This window comes from Orycteropus afer, unplaced genomic scaffold, assembly GCF_000298275.1.
Source record: "Orycteropus afer afer isolate SDZICR_OR568_19922 unplaced genomic scaffold, OryAfe1.0 scaffold00213, whole genome shotgun sequence".
NCBI lineage: Eukaryota > Metazoa > Chordata > Mammalia > Tubulidentata > Orycteropodidae > Orycteropus > Orycteropus afer.
In genome coordinates, this window is record NW_006921800.1 from 2525496 (window position 1) to 2544972 (window position 19477).

Below are 19477 nucleotides of genomic sequence, written 5' to 3' on the forward strand. Positions count from 1 at the left end.
TCCTCGGAAGGAAGGTTGGGCAATCCTACTTCCATAGTGATACTGCCTCGGAAACCCAAGGAGGGGTTGCTATGAGTCGGGGCCGACTCGACGGCACATAACAACAACAACAACATATAATGATAACATTAAGGAAACAAAATGATAACATTTTTTTAAACATACAATGATTTACACTGAGAAAATTATATTTAAACATATAATGATAACATTAAGAAAACAAAGATTCACAAAACATAAAAGGTAATCATAGTTATCAAAACCTGTTATAAGTGTATTGATACAAACTGTACTGAATGCAATCTATTCTCTCTCTCTCCTTACAATATTATAAATTAAGAGAAGTAAAATTAATCATAACTTAATTATACCTCAAAATTCTGTTCCATTATGTTTCCCCCTTTACTCAAACTCTCCATGATGGCCTTATTTCGAAGAATATCTTCTTCACTGAGGTGTTCTCTTCTTTTCCTTGATTCTAAAACAAGTCCATTCACCAGATAAAAGTCTGCCAAAAAGTTTCCTACTCTTTCCTAAAACAAAATCAAGTATGTCAAAACAATAAAATTTATAAATTTTCCCTTAGATTAAAAAAAAAAGTTTCAACGTAAAATATTTTTCCATAAACATTAACATTTAGTTAAAAAGAAATATCTATCCCTTTGTTATCAAATATATCTATATACATATAGATACATAGATGTAGGCAGATATATATGTATACATATCTATATGTACATACATATTTATAATTCATATTTTAAATGCACAAAGAAGTATGATAATTAACAGCAAGTGAGTTGAAGCTAAACAAAAACATCACACAGTATTCCTTCAGAATCTTTTCTCAAATAGCACAAATATTAAGTGATAGTCAAATATTAAGCTGATAGTTAAATATGAGTAATAAGGAGGGGTCAGGGATAATTACTGTTCCCATTTTATAGATAGAAAAAATATATGGAATAAAAATAAGTAAACTGCCCAAGTTACATAGGAATATCTAAACCAACTGCAAATAATTACCTGTTCCAATACTCTTAAGTCTCTAACAGGACCAAAGTTCAAGCTACAGATGCTTGCTGCATTCAACAAAGAAGGCAAAACAGGAGAGCAGTCTTACCAATATCATTAACTGTTTAAATGTATGGATAAGGATAATGGGGGGAACCCAAGTGGTATAAAGGATATCAAGAAAAGCTGTTTTCTTTCAATAAAGTCCTCCTAATCCCTCAACACTAACCTCTACCCTTTTTCAGACCTACAGGTAGTAAGAGTTTGAAATACTTCACTAAAAGAAAAAAAATATACATATCTATATATATATCTATATATATATCTATATATATATATAGATATATATATCAATAATTTAACTGAAAAGCAGTTTTCCATCTCTACCTGTCTGCAAATCACTTGATTATTATCCTGCTGTTGTTTTCCGGCATTTCAAAACTACGTATTTAGAGTTGTTTCCATGTTTACGTTGTTTTCAGTGGCCTCTCTTACAGCTCACCAGAAACTAAAACATTTTTTACCTGTTTCTACCTACAAAATGGGAACCATAAGCATTACTGACTCCCTCCTTACCTGTCAAAGATTTAAGAAGATCACCTAGATGCTGTTCAAGAGCTTTAAGCTGCTTAGCAGTAGCACTAGAAGAATAGCAGTTTCAATTTTTATCTTCTCTCGAAGTGATCCATCTAATGCTGTCCAGAAGAACAGAGTACAAACAATTAAGACTTCAAAGGCAACAAATGGACTGCAGTGTAGGATCTCACAACTGGGAATCCTATAATGCCATTTGTTGCCAAATAAGCTTAGAGAGGAAATTTAATGAGCCTAAATCCTATAGTCAGAATTTTTCTGTGGCTAGGAGATATTGGGTGATAATTCTGAATTTCAAAGACTTTATAATGAAAAAACATTAAGAAAAAACTATCATAAAAATTAAAATTTTAACTGTGTATTCTCCATGAGCAAGTCACTCCATTTCTTGCTACTTACTAATCACAGATATCTCATGCAAAGGCATGTAAAAGGATGGTAAACACAACATTACTTCTAATGGCAAAAAAATGGATATATTCTAAATGTCCACAATAGGAGACTAGATGAAAAAATAACAGTATAACTATCCCATGGAATACTATGTCATTGCTAAAAAGAATAAAGTAACTGTATTATGTACTGTAAGAAAGACTTCTAAGACATACTAAAGCGGGGGGCGGGGGGGAGACAGTTGTAAAGTATTAGATTAAAAGATGATGCTATTTACGAAAAAATAAAAAACAACAAAAAGCTACATATTACTATGGATACATATTTATGCTTATAAATTATACAAACAGTCTGGAGGATATACAAAAACTGATAACTCTGTGGGAGGGGCATTAGGATTATGGGCAGTAGTCAAGGGGTACTTTTTAGTTTTATTTGTAAGTTTATTTTTTCAATGGTAATGTATTTATGTCTATTATGTACATTAAAAGGAGCTCTGGTGGCACTGTGGTTAAAGCATTGAGCTGCTAACCAAAAGGCTGGCTGTTCAAACCCACCAGCCACTCTGCAGGAGAAAGAGAAGGCAGTCTGCTTCCAAACATTTTTAGCCTTGGAAAACCTATGAGGATCCTCATGAGTTGGAATCAACTTGATGGCAGTAGGTTTGGTTTTTTGGTGTTTGTATAAAAAATAAACATAATTTTTTAAACCAATAAATACTGATCTTATCTGATATGGTTACTTATTCTTGACTTTAAAATTCTATAAAAATGTTTCCTTCATACATACAATTCAGAATACTTGACTGTATTTTAGAATGTATTTTATTCTTATATAACCTACTAAAAGACGAAATGGGAATTATGGAAAGATTTTACAATTCACTAATGGTGAAACCTCCACTGAGATTTAATTTGACAGTGTCCTGGAAATGTACAGTTATTTAATCTGAGTCATATACACAGGATACTGACAAACAGATACCGAGTAAATAAATGGCTTAGAAGTCGAAAAGGAGAAATACAAAAAGGTCCAGGGAAATAAATTTAACTGCATTCCTCTTTGGGTCTTGTATAGAACATTAGAACTGTAATGTGAAGACACTCTTTCCTGTTAAACAAGACAACTGACAAGAATTCTTCTCAGTAAAAATTCCTAAGACCTAAATGTTCTCCCCCGCCTTCTCTAAGAACATATCCAAACTCTGTACTAACCATTATAACTCCCTATATGAATTATGATTATAATCCAAGGAAGAGAGGATAAACTACTTGAAAACAAGTCAGTGAGCTGCTGCTTCTAACATTTTCATCACATTATTTGGTGACATTAAATACTAAATACTAAAGAAATTTCTAAGTTTTAAAATACAGATTTGCACATACTGTTTTATCTTCCCGAAAAAGCCATCCTGTTTGGGCACGTGTGAAAGAAATCGATTTGGTTGATAAAGTTGCAGAGTAAATATCACTGCTCATTAAAATGTCAACCTCTTCTTCTGTTTCCATCTCTGATTCCTGGGGTGGGGATGGGAACAAAAATTAAATATATGAATCTAGGTTTTTCATATTATATATGAAAACATCAACAATCAAAATGTTATATATTTTTTTTAAAAAAAGGTCAGATTCTAAATAACATGAAATGCTACTTTAAAAATAAATGCAGAAATGTAACTTCATATATCTAATATTTTCTCAAATAAACTAAAATTATAATTTATTTACTTTCAAAATCTATAAAGCAGGACACATGAAATACAAAACTCTTATACTGTACAGATACGTAATGGAAACAATGCTAGGTTATCCATTATAGAAATATGTAGACTTTAAAGATTACTTTAAAAATTAAGTAGACAGACCTGGGGCAAAATATCTACCTATATGGGAGTTGTTTTTCTGTTCTGTTTTGAATAATAGATGATCTTCCTTTAGCTCTTTCAAATCCAAATAACCATTATTACCATATAAACCTTTCTTTCCCAGTAAGTTAAGAGTGAAAAAAGAGGAAGGGGAGCAGAGAAGAGGGATGAGGGAGGGAGGGAAGGGGAAAGATTTTCTTTACAGGCACTCAGCAGTTATGAAGGTCTGACTAAGGGACAGACTAAACCATACTTGCCGTTTAAGGTTATACTAATTTTCCCCTCACTTTGAAATGATTACGCCAATTCCTGTTGTTGTTGTTAGGTGTCACAGTGTCAGTTCTGACTCTAGCAACCCTATGTACAACAGAAAGAAAGACTGCACTGTCCTGCACTATCCTCACAATCACTGCCACGCTTGTGCCTATTGTCACAGCCACTGTGTCAATCCATCTTCTTGAAGATCTTCCCCTTTTTCACTGACCCTCTACTTTACCAAGCATGATATCCTTCTCCAGGGATTGGCCCCTTCTGCCAACATGACCAAAGTACGAGAGATGAAGTCTGGCCATTCTTGCTTCTAAGGGGCATTCCAGCTGTACTTCCTCCAAGACATATTTGTTCATTCTTCTAGTAGTCTATGGTACGTTCAATATTCTTCACCAACATCACAATTCAAATGCATCAATTCTTCTGTGGTCTTCCTTATTCATTGTCCAGTTCTATCATACATATGAGACTACTGAAACTACCATGGCTTGGGTTAAGTGAACCTTAGTCTTCAAAGTGACATCTTTTCTCTTTAACATTTTAAAGAGGTCTTTTGCAGTAGATTTGCCCAATGCAATACATCATTTGATTTCTTGACCACTGTTTCCACGAGCCTTGATTATGGATCCAAGCAAAATGAAATCCTTGACAACTTCAGTCTTCTCTCCTTTCTTCATGATGTTGCTTATTGGTCAAGTGGTCAGGATTTTTGTTTTCTTTATGTTGAGGTGTAATCCATACTCAAGGCTGTAGTCTTTGATCTTCATCACTAAGTGCTTCAAATTCTTTTCATTTTCAGCAAGCAAGGTTGTATCATGCTCACAATTACCTTTGCTTACTGTACACACAACTTACAAATCACTGAAAAGGCTTTGAGCCTTTCCTTGCTCTAGAAGCTCACTCACTGCCATGGAGTTGATTCTGACTCATAGTGACTCCCAGTGGGTTTCTGAGGCTATAAATCTTTACGGAATTAGGCTGCCCCATCTTCCTTCCACGGATCAGCTGGTGGGTTTGAACCTCTAACCTCCTGTTAGCAGCCAAATGCCTTATTCACGACTCTATCAGAGCTCCTTTCCTTGCACTAAAGTAAGGCTAATAAGAACTTAAAGATTTGAAACAATTAGGAATGGATCTCATTTGCAACCCAGGGACTAGGTATATATTGCTTATAGAAAGAAAAGAAATATCAACCCACCTTTTCTAAACTTCAACAGCAACCTTATTTCATTATGTTTACTCTCTATGTATCCCTTTAGTGTTGGCATAGAAAAACTGATCAATAATTATTTGCCAAATGAGAGAAGGAAAAAAAAAGAAAAGAAAAAAGCAGCTTTGTGCTTACTTCAAGGACAGAAGAATAAATGACCATGCACAGAAAGATAATGTGAACAGGTATAAGACTAGTTCTATTTTGTAATAGCCAAGAGGGATACTCTCATTAATATTTAGGATGCTGCAAGTGAGTAAAAAAAGGGAGAATCTGGAGAGTTGACTGGAAAGTAAGAACTGTCCACAGGGCTTACACAATAGCTAAAGGCTCTATCTCCCATCACTTTTTATTATTCACCACCAAACTTTCACTCAGATATAGTCCCTCTCTGAACCTATGAATCTACAGAAAACAGCAAAGGCTTGGGACTGAAACATTTCCTCTACTACTACAAGTGACAGATGGAAAATCCTGGCATTCCTAAGGCTCTAATGGGTTAAAATGTATTCCTGATAACCTAAACTAATTCTGAACACAGTTTTCAAAAGAAAAACAATGGCTAAATTAGGTTGTATGGATTATTAAAAACCATACTTCAAATATATTACAAATCAACTAGGATTTATGGATTAGCTTGAGAACTAAACACTTCATATAATACTATGTATGAATAAGTTAGCCTTAAATTCCAAATACCCTACTGTCAAATATACTTTTGGTACAGAACTCTTCTATAAATCAGAGACTGACAACATCAAAAAAGATCTGCTGTAGGTGCACTCATCAAAACACATGCACTCAAGTTATCATTTACATATACATTAGGATAAATAGCAAGTATTCCCTGCCTTAAAGATTACTGTTCAAAATCTAACTTCTTTGTACCTTAGACATTACAAAACACATACACATAACTACCATAAATATCAGTACTTTGGTGACCTCATCAATACCAAACATCAGCTAATACTTACACTACCCACGGCTGTCAAGTCGGATCCAACTCATAGCAACACTTCCTTGGGTTTCCGAGGCAGTATCACTATGGAAGTAGATTGCCCAACCTTCCTTCCAAGGAGTGGCTGGTGGGTTTGAACTGCCAGACTTCTGGTTAACAGTCAAATGCCTTAGGCGCTACGCCACCAGAGCTCCTAATACTTATACTCTGGTTTTTCTTTCAATACCATATTTCCAACTCACCTGTTCCCTAGTTAATTTGTTATCATTTAATATGCAATAGGTCAAATTATTTAGTAAGATCTCAGAGTCTAGAACAGGGGTCAGTAAACTACGGGCAGCAGGCCAAATCTAGACCATTGCCTGTTTTCATAAATAAAATTTTATGGGAATATAGCCATGCTCATTCATCTGCGTGTTGTCTATGGCTATGTTTATTCTAAAAACAACAGGGTGTAGTAGTTGTGACAAAGAATATGGTCTGCAAGTATCTCCAAATATCTAAATGATTTACTGTATCCCTTTACAGAAAGTTTGTTGATCCCTGATCTAGAATGTGCTGCTGTTGTACTAGGTACTGAACAGCATATAACTAAAAGAACTCCATACCCTTGAGGAGCTTCGTCTAGCAGAAGGAGAAACCATATAAATAAATGTAACTTTAAAAGCTCCATGGATCCAGATTTTGTAGGAGCATAAAAATGAAATGGTCACTTTTACCTGAAAAGGGAGGAAATATAAGTACCCAACAGATAGGAGGGTATCAAGAACTTTCTAGGAAGTAGAAAAAGCAGACAGGAATGAGGCCCTAAATAGGTTGGCAAATGTGACAAACTGCTGCGAGTTCAGTATAAAACCAAAAAAACCAAACTCACTGCTATCAAATCAGTTCTGACTCCTAGTGACCCCCACTGGGTTTCCAAGGCAGTAAATCTTTACCGAAGTAGATAGCCCCATCTTCCTTCCACAGAGTGGCTGGTGAGTCTGAACTGCCAACCTTCTGGTTAGCAGTCAAATGCCTTAGGCACTATGCCACCAAAGCTCCTTGGAGTTCAGTACAAGGGTATCTAAAATAGCAAGGTAAGAAAAAAGCTGGAAAAATGAGCAAAAGCCAGGTCCCAAAAAGAACCATGCAGGGCACGATAAGGAGTTTGGATTTTACCCTTTAGGCTTTTAAAGTATCTTTAAGTAAAGGCTTCAGTAAGAGTTGGTTTTTAAGTTTAATCTAGCACTAATCTGTAGAGTAATTAGGAAGCAAACAAGAAGGGGGTGAGAAAGATCATTTATGAGATTTATGCAATAATCCAGTTGAAAGAGAATAGACACCTAAATTATGGCAGTAACAGTGAGAACAAACAATGGCAATTGTAAGACATTAAGGAAACAAATTACCAGACATGTTCTCTAGTCAGGAAACATGGAGTACAACAAAGTATGTCACAAATACTTCCTTGTTTTCTGGCTGAACAAAGAATGATGTCATTCTCAAAAAGAGAGAGAACAGAAAAAAGAGCAGGTTTGTGGGGAAAAAACAATGAGTTTAGTTTTAAACAAGCTGAATTTTCACATATTTATAAATAAATAGGTCTCCTCCCAAAAGAACGATCTGCTATGCAAATATATACTTGTGAATCATCGACATAAAGGAGGTAGTTAAAGCTAGAGAATGGAAGAGATTATTCTGGAAGTCTGTAAAATGAGAATCACGTCAAGGACACATCACTATTTAAGAACTGGGTAGGGAGAAAAAAAAAGTAAAGGAGAATTGAGGAGGAGAGATGGTAAGAGAACAACAGTTGGTCAATGTGAAATCGAAAGAAAACAAAAATTTTTTAAATTGAGTTATGAATAATAGTAAATACTACAGATATGTCTTCTAAAGGCAGATTGAATTAAATAGAATGATTTTAACAATGGACTCAAAATGACCATCATCTAAAACCCCAAGCCTCATTCCTTTTCCAAGTGTCACAGTTCTATCGGAGACATCACCATTACTCCACTCTCCAAACTAGAATCACTAAACTCACTCCTAAGTCTTTATTCTTCTTAATTCATTATGTTCAAATTATCAGCAAGTTCTGTTCTTTCATTCTTAAGGAACTTTTATAATTTTCCTTTCTTCTTTATTCACTACACCATCCTAGTAAAGATCCTCATAACCTCTCAACTGTGTAACTCTAAAAACTTCTCAAATAATTTCCCTGCCCTCAATTTCTTTCTTTTCCATTTCATCTTGTATAGTAGCTAAGTGATCTTCAAGATGATATTTAACATCTATACACCTCAATTTTCTTATGTGTAAATTAGAGATAATACTACCTAGTTTTGATAGATATTTCAAGTATTTAATGAATTCTGAGGGAGCTCTGGTAGCATAATGCCTAAGGCACTTGACTGCTAGCCAGAAGCCTGGAGGTTCAAAGCCACCAGCCACTCCTCGGAAGGAAGATGGGGCAATCTACTTCCATAGTGATACTGCCTCGGAAACCCAAGGAGGGGTCACTATGAGTCGGGTCCGACTCGACAGCACATAACAACAACAACAACAATGAATTATGAGAGACTTTATAGTCCCAATATACCAGCAATTAATGCTTAACATATAATAATAATTGATATATACTATTACTACAAATTTGGAAGAAAGACCAGGCAATCCACTTTCATAGCGATACTGCCTCGGAAACCCAAGAAGGGGTTGCTGTGAGTCAGAACCGACTCGATGGCAGTTGAGTTTGGTATTACTACAAAACCACCATTCACAGCACCCAGCAGTGTCTAATAGTTATTAAGTGAAATGTTTGTGAAGGGAAGGAGGGAGGGAAAGTGAAAGAAATATGTAAGATTAATTCACCTAAATTACCTTTGGATCAAATCAACACTCTGTTTAAGAATCTATGACCCTCTGCTGCCAACTACAAGGAATCTTAAACTATGTTACCTGGCTTTTTAGGCCCCCCATAAACTACTTTCCCATTGCTCAACAAGAGAAATCTTCACTTCAGTCAGATCTCCTGTTTCCCAAACAGTACTTTCTCATTCTAACTCCCCTGACCTTATTCATCCTGTTTGCTCCAGAAATAACCTATTTTCTTCTCTCCTTTTAATCTGTATCTTTACTTTTCAGTTTCAGAGAACTATACAATATGAAACATGCAAAGTAACAAACGTCTTGTCAACAGACATGGCAATAGAAAGGTCTAACCTAAGAGGTACTGAGGAAGGAGTTGCAAGATGTGTACTGACATCAATGTAGGGGAAATGATGTGATGAAAAACAAAAATAAAATACAAACGAGGGTGACAAAAAATGTTGATTTATGAAAAAAGCATGTGTAGGGCTATAAATGTTGGAAGTTTTTTCTTTGGTTTATAGCAAGAAAGAGGCATGCAGGGAGAAAAGGATAAAGATAATGGTGCTTACGGTTTTCCAATGGTGACAGTGATGCAATACTAACATAAAGATAAGATTTAACAGTAGGAAGATAATGTATTCTAAGAGTGAAAACTCACTGCCATTCAAGTCAATTCCAACTCACAGTGACCCTGTAGGACAGAGTAGAACTGCCACGTAGATTTTCCAAGGACATTAATCTTTATAGAAGCAGATTGTCACATCTTTCTCCTGTGGAGCAGCTGGTGGGTTCAAACTGCTGACCTTTTGGTTAGCAGCCAAGCACTTAACTACTGTACCACCAGGGCTGAAAACAACATAGAAAAGCAAGGTAGCCAAAGAGTGAGGAAAAGCAAAAGAGTATATACACATACAGAGCAAAAACAGATGTTCATAGGAAGTAAATAAAAGATGGTCAGCAACATTAAAAGAAGGTAGTAAGATAATAAATGGTGAAAGAGCTGCCAGAAGTTTATGAAATGAGAACTGAGAGAAGTCAGAGTTCACTGGAGTTCTTCTAGGAGATCATCAGTGAATTCTGAGCAAAAAGACTCAATGGACTGGTCAGGATGGGGACCAGATGGCAAAAATTTAAAAACAAAAAAGAGCTAGTGGTTAAGAGATAAAACTAATGGGGATAAACCATCTCAATTATACCTTATGCATTTTACGTAATTATACTAAGGCTTGCCTGCATACAGTTATTTTTTTTTTTTTTTTTTTAACCATTCAGAGGAATATTGATAAGACAACATGCTCACCTCATGGTGTATTCGCTGATAAACTTTTTGTTCATTGTCTAATACTACAAAAGATTCAGAGGGTGCCGCATCCCCATTGAAAATGAAGCTTAAATCCCCTCGTTGGCACTTCATGTCAGTAAAGTCTATGAGAGTTGTGTCAAGCCTGTGAAAAATGGTAGATGAGAAACTCTGGCAAAATTCTGATAAAACTCCATTAATAATTTTAAAAGGTTTGTTCCTTCTAAACTCAAAACAAGATGCTAACACCATATGTCAAATATAAAGTAAAAGCTAAATTTAAAATATTCTGTTAAAAAACATCAAAAGAATATTTAAATGTATTCTTCCATTTTTACCTATATTTCACTTTTCTGCATATATACTTCATTAGCATAGCAAGAAAAAAAGTTTCCTGATAACTGAGTTCCTTCTAAACTCAAAACAAGATGCCAATACCATATGTCAAATTTAAAGTAAAAGTTCAATTTAAAATATTCTGTTAAAAAAACATCAAAAGAATATTTAAATGTATTCTTCCATTTTTAACTATATTTCACTTTTATGGATATATATTTCATTAGCATAGCAAGAAAAAAAGTTCCCCATAACTGAAGTATGCTATTTTCTTTACTATAGCTACTCAATAAGTTACTTCAGTAGGAAAGCAACCCTATTTAACACTCTTTAATCCCTTTACTGGAGCTCTAGTAGTGTAGTGCCTAAGGCACTTGACTGCTAACTAGAAGGCTGGTGGGTTTGAACCACTCCTCAGAAGGAAGGTTGGGCAATCTACTTCCGTAGTGATACTGTCTCAGAAACCCAAGAAGGGGTCACTATGAGTTGGGTCGACCCGAGGGCAAATAACAACAATAACAACAATCCCTTTACTATATCTTGATAGCTCAGTGATACATAACAGGGTACTGCAATGCATGGACCACATTCTCGGATTTAGAACTGCCCTTTTGATCCAAGCCTTGGGCCTAACATTCAGCACCAAATCTAGTATCATCTTTCAACTTGACAAACCGTTTAACCTATTCCAAATTCTATTTGACTTCCCAGAATCAGACCAGCATTCTCTTTCCAGCCAACATCTCTACAGTCTGAAAACCTTATGGATTATGCCTATGCCAGATACTCATGGATTCACATACTTGTGTGTTTATTGTTCTCTTTGCTAATATGCTATAATTTGGGAGAATGCTGAAATGTTTAACAAGTTCACCAGTCCCTGAAATGCTTCGATGTTATCACCAGATCAGGATCACCTTAACTAACTGGCTGCTCAAAGCACATAGTGCTGAGTTCAAGAAACTGGGTGGCCCAGCTGTCAGATACTGATCACACTTCAGAAAGTTCCTTTCTGGCTCTGTGAAAGATCCACCCTAGTTTCTAATGCAACTACAAGAACTCATTACTTTGCAGGTTTTTTCAGTTCTCATGATGGACAAGGGCATTCTTGGATTCCTTACACAGGAAAAAATGAGAAATAGAACATATCTCACATGCTAGAGTTACATTATAATTTATCATCAAAACAACTAACTTTTAAGAGTGAAGGTGATACTATGCATAATTTTACCAGGACAATAGTGATAAACCTGAGAAATATGTTTACCCTATGGATAAGAAGCTCTTTTCGAAGCCATATAATGTACATATATACCACTTCAAAATGAAAAGCAGCTCATTGACTCCTATAAGGGTGGCCCTACCTGCTGCCTTTCAGCTAAATGCTAGCTCCTGGTGTACTCCCCGTGGCATGATACCTGTGGCTGATGCCTGTGGCCTGTGGCTTGTGCCTGTGACCTAAGAGGAAATAATGCCATTAAAGGAGGGCTCATTCCCTATCTCTACTAATATGTGGGCTTCTGATATTACCAAAAAGAATAGATCATTTTATATACTAGTAGCCTATTTGGGCTCCAAGCTTCAGCTACTTAGGAATTCTATGCTCTACATAAAAGAAGAAATGGGCCATAACCATTTTTTGCCTCCATTCCCTTCTCGTCCATCCTTGGTGAGAGTAGTGGTGGGTTGTGAGGGGTGAAAGAAAGGTGGGAATAGTGAGGAAAGAGATGCACAGAGAGACAGAAACAAAGACAGATAAAGACAGACTGACATAGTAACATTAGAGCTTCCAGATCTAACCAAACTTAAAATCACTCAAAGAAACTTCTCAATTATAGGAATTAATATAGTCATTTTTATTTCTCTGAGTTTTGATAATTTGTAATTGAAAGAAGATTATCTAATACAGTTTCTGCAATGTCTCTGACATATTAAATGGTCTAGTAAGGTATACCACTTATGCCTTATAAAATAATTTATCAGGATGGTATTCTAATATCATAAGCAGTCTTTAGCTCTAAGCCTAAGAGACAAAATATTTTTAATTTTTACTAAGCAATTGGCCATGAAGATCAAAAAGTTCTTCATACAAATGGAAAGATTTAAATAAAAAATATCCCTTTTGAGACAAAAGCTTGAAAAATGTCAAGGAACACTGAAAAGGGAAATACAGCCTTCACTTAAGATAAGAAAAACCCACTGCCATTGAGTCAATTCCAACTCAAAGCAACCCCCACTGGGTTTCTAAGGCTATAAATCTTTACAGAAGTAGACTGCCTCATCTTCCTCCCATGGGCAGCTGGTAGGTTTGAACCACTGACCTTCTAGTTAGCAGCCAAATGCCTTACCCACTGTGCCAGCAGAGCTTTTGAGATAGGAAAAGCCTATCTCAAAAGTTCTCAAAGTTCACAATGAATATTTCAGTCAATGGCTACTATCACTGTCTCATAATTATTATTAAAAATGAAAATATTCACACTAGTACTCTCAACAATAATGTTGTTCACACTTTCCTATCTGTACTCAAGTATTAATCTTCTCCTTGACACCTCAGAATATACACTAAATGATCATATGGCTGACATGAGATAAAAGTAAACTTTAATGATTTCTCATCTTCATCCTCAGCCGACAGGAGGCCCAGGTCTGAGTGCCTTGCTAAATTACAGTAGTTCCTCCTTAATCTAAATTCCCTTATACAATTATTCTCCCCTAGGCTCTTACTGTTATGTCCCTGTTTTTTATGGGGTTTCGTTATCTATGATTTTTATTCAATTTGATCAGATCATTTAATTTTCAAAGCCATGTATAAATGTGAAATCATTTTTTAAAAGAAAGAACTTTAGGTTAAATAAAACCCAAAGCTAACATCAAAGAGAATGAAAATTAACCTTTTTAAAAAATAACGCATAGAATATATTATTTTTTCATTCTCCAAAATTATCTACCTTTGGCAAACCAGGGCTTTGAACCAGTTCACTCTGGTTCACCTACCTGCTGAGAATTTGCAATTCCACATCAGACATACGAATAAGAATCTACATTTAGACAAGATCTCTAGGTGATTCTTAGATATACATCAATGACAATATAGGAATCACCCTGGGATCTTGTAAAAATGTAAATTCTAAGCCAGTACATCTGAGATGGAAATGCAAATTCTCAGCAGGGAGTCAAAACAGAATGCACTGGTTGGAAGGCCTGTGACAAACACCTATATTAATGGCTTTAATGAAATCATGATATATCACTATCAACAGACTACTGGATTAAGTTTACATCCTTATCAAATTCTTCCCTACTTAATTTTCTAATGTTTCTTTCTTCACTTTCCATATTTTCCATAATATACAAGAATTATATGTCCACAAGCACTTTCATAAAGAGAAATACTTGAAGAGGTTATTTTCAAAAACAAAAACCCAGAAACTTCTACCTTAATCAAATTCTACGGTGTAAGGATGATTATCCTAGAACTTGCTTCCAACTAAAAGTTATCACTGCTGTAATTCAACATATTCCATAATCAATCTTCTCATAAATAGTTGATTTTTTAAAATTTCTGCCTTGTGACATGGTGAAAAGAAAATTGACTAGAAGTCAGAAGTCCTGGCTCAACCACTGATTTCCAATATGCTTTTGTAAAAACTCATTCTCTTCTCTGAGCTTTCTCATCTATAAAATGAAGAATTTATATGAGATAATCTTTCAAGTTAGTTCCAGTTCTATAGCCTGACATAACCAAAATAAAATTCAGGAGATATATATAGCTATAGATAAACAAATTATATATATATAATTTATAATAATAATAAAACATTATTGGCATAGTCACTCACATTATACATATTTTACATATATAATTGTAAATATACTAATAAAAGCTAAACATAAAAATAAAAATAACTTTAGTTTTATGTATTTCACTATACATAAATTATACTTCAATAAAATGCATTTTAAAAAAAAGTAATATCTGAAATGAGTGAAATAAATAGGCTAATTTTACATGTGATACAAGAATCAATCTTAGCTATGAAAGAAAACAGAAGAAAATAAAAAGTGCTCATTAAAATGGATAGAATATGAAATAAATATATGAGTGGATGCACAGATGGATGAATATAGAAGAGAAGAAGAGTATGGGAGAAGGAGGAAAAAAACAATAAGAGGTAGGTTTTCCCAAATGTCCCTTATTCCTTCATAAGTGCAGGATCAGGGATGTGTCCACCTTAAGTCTTACTGATTATATACATTAATTTTCACTGTTTGGCTTCTACATAGTCTGTAGTTGAGTATCATTGCTTTAGTCTAAATTCTATACCTTTAGTTCCTAATCTGCAGTGTGTGTCAAATGAGGTAATATATTGTGAGTGCACATATTACAGCATTTCTTAATTATAAAACACTTCATCCAAAAGTAAGCTATTACAGAAAAAAAGTTTCCTCTTAATCTCAATTTTCTGTTACTCAGAGAAGAATCAAATCATCTTACCTGATACTGATACCTTGTTTGTATATTTTACATGCATCAGAAGGCAGAATTCGGGAAAGTAAAGGCACTGTATTTTTAAAAAGAAAAGGTGAAAAAATAACTACTTAAAGTTCTGAGAAATTACTAACTTATAATAAAGAACAGTAACATACACATTTCACAAATTCATCAGAATTGTAATAATTTCACTTAACACAGTATTTTTCCAATTAAACTGTAACTTCAAATAACTAATTGCTGTATAGTTAATGTGTCTCCCTCTCCCCTGGCCTCACCACATACAAAGTAAGAGTCAATATAAGGCCATCCTTGGCCTTTTTGTGGGATATTATTATTATATTGTAATATTGCAGGATATTATTATAGATGAGAGAACAATGCCTTCTAGTTAACAAAAATTTCCTGAATAATTAACTACATGGACCTGGGTCCTATCTGAACGTTAAAATACAATTTAACAAAATGGCAGGAAAGTAGTATATGAAATAGAGTACATTTTTTGAAGCTCAACAGTCAAATTGGAGTTCAAATCCCATATATGTGAACTTAGTTACTTAAGCTTTCTACGCTGCAAGTTTTGAAATGTGTAAAATGTTAATCTTACTATTTAACTCTAGATTTCTATATAATGTCACTTGTTACACTTCATATCCATATCACAAGCTACATTTTAATAATAGTTTTTTATTATTTGTTGTCTTATGTTTTGGAGAATGTGAGTTATTCTACAGATGAAAAAATCTGCATAACAGGTTTTAATAAACTACCATGTCCCAAAAAACTTTTTAAAATGTAAAGCTCAGAATTCTTGGAATTAAGATGTCACCTATACAGGGGTATGTATGAATATATGTGTGCATGTTTATGAGCAACTCTAAAATATATTTTATATTATCTCTTGCAAAACTCAGTGTTTCAAAAATGGTGGTAGAAAATTAACTTGAGAAAAAATCAAAGACTTTAGAATTAAAGGCTAATTTTTTAGTTAACATTTTCAATAGAGTCAGTATTTTCTAATTAACATTAAATGTATACCAAATCATCAATGCATATTTTAGATCCTTCAAAACAATCCAAACTCACTGCCATCAATTCTGGCTCATGGTGACCCCATGTGTTACAGAACTGCTTCATAGGGTTTTCTTGGCTGTAATCTTCACAGAAGGAGCTCTGCTAGTGTAGTGCCTAAGGCATCTGACTGCTAACCAGAAGGCTGGTGGTTCAAACCCACCAGCCACTCCTCAGAAAGATGACTGGGCAATCTACTTCGACAGTGATATCACCTCGAAAACTGAAAAGAGGGGTCGCTATGAGTTGGATCCGACTACAAGGCAGTGACTTTGATTTTTTGAAATCCTTACGGAAGCAGACTGCCAGGCTTTTCTTCTGAGGCATTACTTGGTAGATTCTAATCACCAACCTTTAGTTTAGATTCTTAGAAATCATTTAAGCCAAAGCAATTTCCACCCCTAGAAATTACTAGAACTATATCTTATTGTACAAAACAAGAAAAATGCAATGCTAGGAGGGAATATCAACCAAGAGTGGTCCTAGTTAAAGAACATAAGGAATCATTCCTTAAAAGATATAACAGAAGCTGGGATGAGCAACAGGGATGCAAAACTACATAAATGACCAAAGCTATTCCTCCTTACTACCTGAGACCCGGTTTTCCTATAAAGTATTTGGTATAAATGTTGTTGTTGTTGTTATGTGCCGTCAAGTTGGACCCGACTCACAACGACCCCTCCTTGCATTTCCAAGGCAGTATCACTATGGAAGTAGATCGCCCAACCTTCCTTCCAAGGAGTGGCTGATGGGTTTGAACCACAAGCCTTCTGGTTAGCAGTCAAGTGCCTTAGGCACTATGCTACCAGAGCTCCTTTGGTATAAAAAGCAAGAACCAAAAATGATTAAAGGCAATAGTTCAACAATTTAATGTAATTTATTAGATCTTGTGAAGTGGTTCTAATAACCTAAAAACTAAAATTCAGAATCATATACCAATACACAATAAAAAATCAGAGAAGGACAAAGAGGGGAACACAGAGAGAAGAAAAGAAATAGGGAAGTAAGACGTAAAAGCTAAGAAAAAAAAGGAAAGAAAACAGATCTTCACTGAGCAAAAAAAAGATTTCTCCTAGATTTGAATTCATTCCAAAATACATCAACTTATATTTTTCCAATTCGGTAATGACTGCTTCCTTACCCATGCAAATTAATCAGCTGAGTACTCTGTATCTTAAGTTATCTTAGCACAATCTGAGAATTTAAGACACTACTCCCAAGATAGCACAATTCTCTGAACTAAACAATGAAGAGTCGCCTATATTTTAATTTTGATTTTGTTACCACTTACTCCTTGATCTTAAAAAGAATTTCTTAGCTTAATGTTTTCCATCTATAATATGCAAATAACAGTCCTACATACAAGAGGATAAATTCTAAAAGGATAAAAAGATATAAAAATTATTGTGCTTTTAAGTGGAAATGAGCTATTATGCGTAACACTAAATTTGAGGTTGTTGTTGTTGTTGTTGTTGTTATGTGCCGTCGAGTCGGCCCCGACTCATAGCGACCCCTCCTTGGGTTTCCGAGGCAGTATCACTACAGAAGTAGGATTGCCCAACCTTCCTTCCTAGGAGTGGCTGAAATTTGAGGTAGTGTTTGAAATATCATAAATTATTTAACTTTACAGTATGTAACAGGGTTCCTTCAAAAACATGATTTCATTTCACCCACATTAAAACAAAAATCTGTATTAAATGGGGAAGTCATTATTATACATTATTATACTCACCTTAAAAAAAAAAAACAACCAATTGCCAGGAAAGAGATAGGATTTGTCTTCTCAAATAGTTAAGAAACAGAACTCTGATTATAACTCAAAGCTTTTCTATACCTAAAAACCCAGAGTGGGATAGTTTAGTTGTTGTCAGACACTAAGACAAGCCATTTTCAGTAGAAGACCAACTGTAAGAACATGAAAAAGAGAAGAGTTGATATTGTTATGTTATCTGCCCTCGAGTCTGACCCGACTCATAGAGACCCCTCCTTGGAAACGACTCATAGAGACCCCTCCTTGGGTTTCCGAAGCGGTATCACTACAGAAGTAGATTGCCCAACCTTCTTTCTGAGGAGTGGCTTTGAACACCAGCCTTGTGGTTAGCAGTCAAGTGCCTTAGGCACTATGCTACCAGAGCTCCCAAGAAAGAAAAGTACTACCTATAAATTAAACCTACCCTGGAGCTTAATATACTTAGCTCCCTCCCTGATTTCTAGTTTGTTTTGTTGTTTTTATTTTTATTTTGGTTTTAAATATTAGGGACCTTAACAAAAGAAAGAAAACAAATATGCCCAAACTTTCAGAAAAAAAGCTTGGTAATGAAATCTAATAATAAAGATTATTCACTGTTTTTTCTTTTTCTTTTTGAATCCAAAGTATCTAGGCTAAACATAAAAAATGAGTTTTAATTTTTTAACATTATATATGACATCTCACCAAAAGACACTGATAGTTTTGGTTTTATTTCACTAAAATTCTTTATCAGGGACTTCCGGTAAGATGGAGGAACAGGCACACAAGCAACACAGACCCTCTTCAACAAAGAAAAGAAAAACTGATTGACAGAGATACAGAAGAGAATCCCGGAGCCCTGAGCTTTGCAAGGAACTATACAGAAGTAGATTAGGAGCTCTGGTAGCTTAGTGCCTAAGGCACTTGACTGCTAACCAGAAGGCTGGCAGTTCAAACCCACGAGCCACTCCTCGAAAGGAAGATGAAGCAATCTACTTCCATAGTGATACTGCCTCGGAAACCCAAGGAGGGGTCACTATGAGTCGGGTCCAACTCGACAGCACGTAACAACAACAACAACATACAGAAGTGGATTAGGCACCAACTAGTGGAAAAACCTGAAGGAAAACAGTGAATACAGAGACGCTTGGAGCTGCGGGCTATCAGCTACTTCGAAGGGATCAAGAGCCTTAGTATTTTCAAGTGGTGTTATTTGTTGTTATTATATACCCTCGAGTAGGCCCGACTCACAGCGACCCCTTCTTGGGTTTCCGAGGTGTTATCACTAAGGAAGGAGCTCTGGTAGCATAGTGGCTAAAGCACTTGACTGCTAACCAGAAGGCTGGCGGTTCAAACCCACCAGCCACTCCTCGGAAGGAAGGTTGGG

General features: G+C 35.2%; 1 protein-coding gene across 1 annotated transcript in view; it reads right to left on the reverse strand.

Annotated features, from left to right (window-relative positions):
- Positions 1–19477, reverse strand: part of ANKRD13C (ankyrin repeat domain 13C) — a 164419-nt gene that overhangs the window by 63963 nt on the left and 80979 nt on the right. The window contains exons 6-9 of the mRNA XM_007948319.2: positions 15294–15360; positions 10463–10607; positions 3387–3518; positions 372–533 (exon numbers count right to left, since the gene is read on the reverse strand). Of these exons, the coding sequence (XP_007946510.1) occupies positions 372–533; positions 3387–3518; positions 10463–10607; positions 15294–15360 (506 nt within the window). The remainder of the gene's footprint in view (positions 1–371; positions 534–3386; positions 3519–10462; positions 10608–15293; positions 15361–19477) is intronic.